General features: G+C 45.6%; 1 protein-coding gene across 1 annotated transcript; it reads right to left on the bottom strand.

Moving 5' to 3' along the window:
- Positions 1-1,402: 1,402 nt before the first annotated feature.
- On the bottom strand, positions 1,403-6,472 carry LOC114769436 (uncharacterized). The gene is made up of 7 exons (XM_028962442.1): positions 6,323-6,472; positions 5,636-5,765; positions 4,221-4,314; positions 2,927-3,051; positions 2,688-2,830; positions 2,299-2,496; positions 1,403-1,863 (listed from the first exon to the last, which is right to left on the bottom strand). Exons 1-7 carry the CDS (start codon positions 6,331-6,333, stop codon positions 1,752-1,754), a joined length of 813 nt encoding a protein of 270 aa, XP_028818275.1. The 5' UTR covers positions 6,334-6,472; the 3' UTR covers positions 1,403-1,751.

Genomic DNA, 6,472 nt, shown 5'->3' with positions numbered 1-6,472 from the left:
TGGTGTTAGTATTCCCTGCACGATGCAGCCTCGTGCCGCGATTCGCATCACGGGACCAGGGCCCTTCTTTTTCCCCATCGCTGCAGCTGCATTATGGGAGACGTGTGTGTGTGTGTGTGTGTGTGTGTGTGTGTGTGTGTGTGTGTGTGCCTACAGCCCTGGGCCGTCCAGTGCATTCACGAATGCCTGGAGAAAGTGAATTATAAAGCTGGAAGCGAGAGCTTTTGGAAGTGCTTAAAGCAACTACAGTCCCCTGGTGATGCGAGAACTCGAGGACAAGTGCGACGCGGCGGCTTTCCGTGTCCTACCTCTCAGCCATACAACTAGAAACGAAAGGCCAGTCCTAGTTCAGCGAGGCTCGACTTCCTTTCTCCGGGACTATACATGCAGAGGCTGCGTCCTAAGTGATATGATGTGGGTGTCCTTCCGTGCAGGGGTCCTCATTCGTTTCTCGCTTAAGGGGCCTCGCTGTTGCCCTCCGTAGGGAATTTGTGTTTTAGGACTAACAGCGCGCACTCACCGCTCTAATAAGGTTTATAATTGGCCTGATCCGTCTTGTTTCGTGTGCGTTTCGGCTCTCCTGCTGTCGCGCCGCGTTCAGGTTTCAGCGGAACAGAAATCAACACCAATATTAAAACAAAAGCGCTGCACTGCATATGAATTAATGAAGCGGATTTGAACGGACGGGCCAGCTTGTTGCTGCTTAGCAATAGAACTCGACCTTGTGTGTGTTTGTGTGTGTTTTTTTTTTTAATGCATGACATCCTCTCCATAGAGATGACGCTCGTCTGACACCTCTGTGTTAATGAGGATGGAGGACGCTGGGTGGCAGGGTGGTAGTAGACCACAAAGTCACCGGTTCACACCCCACTTACTATCATCGTGGCCCTGAGCAGGACAATTAACCCTGAGTGTCTCCAGGGGGACCGTCCCTGGAAATACTGATCGTAAGAAAGGGCGTCTGGTAAATGCCACGAATGTAAATGTAGGAATGCGGTGAGATCGCGGTAGGTGTTTTTCTCGCATTGCTGTTCTCCCCTCTCTCCGGCTGCTACTCGACATCGGAGACCACGGCCAAAAACCTGCCCGACTAGCCATAACATGACCTTTACAAGGCATCTCACCAGCCCAAACAAGTCACACTATATGGCAAGCAAATGTCCTAATGAATGCAAGGATTTGGGTCGGTATCGAAGGCTGAGGGTTGACTCAGGTGGCAGGGCATTAAAATAGGGTGCCCACATCAAACTTCACGATTTTTTGCATAGGTGACCAGCATCAAAAAAACATAGAAACCATATAACAGAGTAACAAAAGAGTATATTTATTGTATCATGGCAGAGGGCGGAACTCAGAAAAATAATAAAACCATTCTGTGAATGTAAAAAAAAAAAAAAAAAAAAAAGACAACCATGAATAATTAATAAATTAATAAATAATTGCTGTAAGCCTTCTAGTGTTGAAATTTACTTGCGCTCCCATTACTGGAGAGTGATCCAATAAAAGGAGGCACTATATACAGGGTTTATCACAGAAAACAGTGCATATGAAACACATATGATGCTTTGTGATATTAGCATGCATTATATATGAATTAAATCCAGCAGGACCAGCCTAGTGTATGTGTGTACAGATAATTAAACTGTAAAAACACGGCGCTTTGCATCGGTACACACCATCATACATGCTAATGGCTATGACACTGCTTCGCATTTCACAAGCTCTTGCCTAGTCTGTATTCCCTTCTCGCATCACAGAATGGTGCACAGTCTTGATGCTGCAGGGAGCTGGGGAGGCACGGAATCTTCTGGCAACTTTGGGATTCCATCCAGCACTTTGAGTTTTGGCAAACAGGAGAAAACACTGCAACAAAGGGATGGGCAATGAAAAGGCACATTCAAACATCAAATCTGGTAATAAATGTTGTCCTCTGTATTCCCATCTCCTTTTCACAATGCAGTAAAACATACACATGTGAAATAAGTCAAATAAGCAGTTATATTCATATTATGTTATTATGACGGCTCATTATATGATTCAGACTCTTCATAATTACTATTAAGTGCTAAAATACGAAGTGGATTTCGTGCAAAGTCTGCTTATGTCAGGTTAAAGCAGGCATGTGGCTGGCGCTCCTTTACGAATCGCTGTTTACATTTTACATTTACGGCATTTACCAGACGCCAGAGCGACTTACAATCAGTAGTTACAGGGACAGTCCCCCCCTGGACACACTCAGGGTTAAGTGTCTTGCTCAGGGACACAATGGTAGTAAGTGTGTGTGCCCCTCCTTCTCACCGTGAGCGGTAGTCCTCCAAGAACTCGCAGGGGTTGCGGCGCAGTGTGAGGGACTGCAGGGGTGTGGCTCCCAGCAAGGTCAGCTCTCCCAGGCTCTGGATGCTGTTCTCTGACAGGCAGAGATGCTGGATTTGAGGGACTTTTGGCAGATGGCGAATTGATGTCAGGTGGTTCCTGTGCAAATTTAGGATTTTGCATCTGAAACACAGGGCAGGGATTTTAATGTAAAGCAACAACACTCCGACCTATCAGGGATAATGTGGGGTTCCTGAAATGTGGGAATAAGAACATACGAATACGAATAAGAACAACCGCTGCCGCAATCTGAACAACAAAGCAGAATGGCCTTCTAGCCACTGCAGGACCATAGACAGGCTAGGGGAACACACCTTGGCAGGCGGACTGAACTGAGGTCCCTCAAAGAGTTGTCAACCAGTTGCAGTTTCTCAGCACGAATCAGCCTCCTCAAGATTCGGGTGAAGTTCTCCATCTGGTATGGGTCACCCAAGTCTTGGTAGGAAAGGTTTAGCTCCTATGATAGTGCAATGGCCAAGCGAGTGTTGGTTAAATGCACACAGTTCTTCTGTTTGAATAGAACAAGCATTTTAATGTTTGCATTGAGCCTCACCACACAATTCTCCCAGTTCTCTTGCAGCCTCTCATCCCACTTTGGCCCATCATCGTCTCGTCTACCTCTCCGCCCATCTAGTGCGCTCACTTCCCCCCTCAAAAACAGCTCTTCTTCTGTAGGCCCTGTTCGATGACACCACAAGCCAGAGACCGAATGAGCATGGTCCTGATTCCAGGCATGGCCACAGAGCATTCAGACAGAATGGAACATCTTCTCAGCAGGGATACAATGTACTTTCTTCAGTTAATTGCTTCCTTCATTAGAGATCTGATCTCTGAACACTGATCCGCACTGTAAGGTCTTTTGTTTCACAGCGGCCATGGAACCACAGATTGGCCTATACATTCACAACAGCACAACACACGCTTTGGCATTGCAGGCTCAAAATAAAACCAGCCGCAACATTAAAAACACCTGAACACTGATTGCATTGGGTGGAAGAAGCCTAGTGGGTACCTAAAGTCAGAAAGTCACAGGTTCAAACCCCACTTACTACCATTGTGTCCCTGAGCAAGACACCATTACTTATATATATTATATATATTCTCAGTGCAACAGTATACACAGTATACCGTGTATTGAAATAAAGTTTCACACAGACCCCCCCACATTGCAATCATAAAATAAATATATATACATACACACACACACACACACACACTAAACTAAACTATACTAACTAAAACTTTATACTGTACAGAGTCTCTATAAGAGAAAAGTACAATGAACAGGAACAAACAGGACAACCTCATGTAGGATGCTTGTAAATGAATGTTGTAACCTTAATGCTGGCTTTGACAGAAAGTTGTTAGAGTACATAGTACGATTAATGCAACATAGCTATCGACCCGCCGCTGACCCCAGTTCAGCGCCTGCATTTGACCAACGTACCTGCAATGGATGATGCTCTAAAGGCCAAAGGCAAGTCAGTGGAGGTAATCTCATGCTTACATGTGGATTTTCCACCTATCATACCACTAATCTGGTACACTTCAGCAGGATAACGTGCCTTGCCACACAGCAAATATTGTTGAGGAATGCCTTGGGGAGCATGGCGAAAAAGGAACTGACCTGGCCTCCAAATTCTCCAGATCTCTGTCCAACCCAATTAAGCATTTGTAGGCTGAGCTGAAATAGCTTGTCTGGTTCATGGAGGACATGGGAGTTTTTAAGACATATATCATTTGGTTTACAGATACTTTGAGATGCTTTGTAAGCACATCATTAGGCTTGTGGTTGTAATGTTGTGGCTGATATATAATGCGAAATCGAGGACAGATAATGGCCTTACCTTCTCTGACCCTGGGGCAGGAGAGCTGGTCACCACGGACATCATGCTGCTCTAAACGGTGCCACGAGACGAACCTGAAGCGACTGGATAACAGCTGGCGACAGAGAAGAGGGAAGGCTGCTCAATTACTGTTTGATATGGCCCGTATACACATAGCCCATGACATTTAGTTAATATCAGGGATTAGAAACAAAGATTAAATCCAAAATGTCACATCCATAACATCAAGAACTTGTTTTCAAGATTTTCTCTCAGCATTTTCTCTAGGCATTTGTAAATTTCACGTAAATGAAACAGATACTTTAATTAATCCTACCCAACGTGATAAATATGGTTCTAGTAATTATGGTAATATATGGTAATTTTACCATTACAACATAAATTATACATAAATGCGGCATTTGTATTAAATATGTAACTTTACATAAGCTGCAGTGAAGTTCCCTCCACCCGATCCTGGAAAGGATTATGGAGCGTCAGGCTCTGGTTCTCTGTAAAGCAAATTTGCCGCAGTCTATTGTTACGGTCCCGCACCCTACCGAACCATACAACCGGAATTCAGGTGAACTGGAACTCCATGGCATCAGAGCAGTTGACATGTTGTGACCCCTGTGAATGTCTGCCCCGCTCTAAGCCCGGTATCGCATTCGCAGCATAGAAAATTAACCCCCCCCCCCGAGAAGTGAGTAGTAACCATACACCTTCGGATGACCCCTGCTCCGGCTTGGTTGAACATTCGTGCACGTAACAAAGTTTAGAGAGGTTAAAGAATACAAGAATGTAGTCACTGATCTTCTTGTATTTATGGCGGATGTTATACAGAGACAAACACACGCACACATTTACAGTACAGGTCAAAAGTTTGGACACACCTTCTCATTCAATGTGTTTTCTTTATTTTCATGACCATTTACATTGGTAGATTGTGGAGTCCAGGTCTACACTTTTTGTTAAGTACATAACTCCACATTCATAGTTTTGATGCCTTCAATGAGAATCTACCAATGTAAATGGTTATGAATATAAAGAAAACACATTGAATGAGAAGGTGTCCAAACTTTTTCGCCTGTACTGTGTGTGTGTGTGTGTGTGTGTGTGTGTATATATAATATTATACAGACACACACATGTACACACACACACACACACACACACACATATATATAATCAAATAATTGGCCGCACATTTAATTTAATTTAGTTTAAAAGCAATTGTTGGCACCCACAAAGCGCTTGTGTGTGTGTTACTTTTTGGTCCAAAGGCACTTTACTAATTAAAGGAACCGGCCGGCTTACATGCCCTCTCGCCCCGGACCTGGACACCTCGATCGGCGCCCAGGAGCTCCAGAAAATAACCTGGTCTTCAGGATCTACACTGATTCACAGGCGGGGTCCCAGGCAGCCTCCGCACTCACTGGGGTGGCGACGATGCCGGAGTCAGGGCTTCGCTCCACAGACAGAGGGGTGTGGGTGTCGCTGAAGTCGGAGAAGTGAGAGGCCAGAGATTTGGGGAAACTTCCGCTGCTCGTGTTCACTCCTGAGGAACTGGTGAAGGCAGCGAGGGAGAAATCGGAGCAGAGAGAGAGAGAGAGGCGAAACAGCAGGAATGAAACCGAATCAGGAAAAATGTCTTCTACTTGAAATTGAGTTGACGGCAACAACAGCGATACATGGATACCTAGCTGGAGAATATTTTTCTAATTTTCACTATATAGTTCAGTCTAAAATCCGGATAAACAGAACGTCAAAACCCCATCTAACGTCCAACCCCGTAATAAAACATGAATAATAGGGTAGGAGAAGCGTGGTGGTTATATAGCGGTTTGGAGGATGTGTGTTGTCCCGTGAAACGGGACCCGGCCGTACAAACTCGGAGCTGCTCGGCTGGTTTAAGTTACCGTGAACTCTGCACCCAGCGCGGGATTAAACCGGTCGCCATAACAAAAAAGCACGAAAAAAGTTCGCAATAAAAGCTGTTCACGGGCGCTAAAAACCCTTAAAAAAAACGGAAGCGTGACGTTGCGTTGCGTTATGCTCGTTTTTTTTTTTTTTTTGTTTGTTTCTTGCTTTTGAAGAAATAAAACTCGCGTTTCCGCTCTCACCTTTCGGACATGTCCTGACGACCTCCCGCACGGCCGGAGCCCCGGACGCACGGCGCAGGCAGCGGCGTTTGTGCGCGGCGGCGGGGTTTCCCATCGGGACGAGCGGAGCTCCGGGTCCGAGACGCGACCCGTCCGTGCCGCCGGTGCCGC

The sequence above is a fragment of the Denticeps clupeoides genome, chromosome 19 (genome assembly GCF_900700375.1).
Source record: "Denticeps clupeoides chromosome 19, fDenClu1.1, whole genome shotgun sequence".
NCBI classification, from domain to species: Eukaryota; Metazoa; Chordata; class Actinopteri; order Clupeiformes; family Denticipitidae; genus Denticeps; species Denticeps clupeoides.
The sequence above is the reverse complement of the archived record's forward strand: the minus strand, read 5'-3'. Positions and strand labels throughout refer to the sequence as shown.

Bases quoted from the DNA above. Each gene is read 5' to 3' on its own strand.
- LOC114769436 (XM_028962442.1), bottom strand. The intron at 3,052-4,220 runs GTAAGGCCATTA...GTCATCGAACAG, and splicing joins CTGCCCCAGGGTCAGAGAAG to GGCCTACAGAAGAAGAGCTG. The intron at 1,864-2,298 runs GTGAGAAGGAGG...CCTTTGTTGCAG, and splicing joins TTGGAGGACTACCGCTCACG to TGTTTTCTCCTGTTTGCCAA.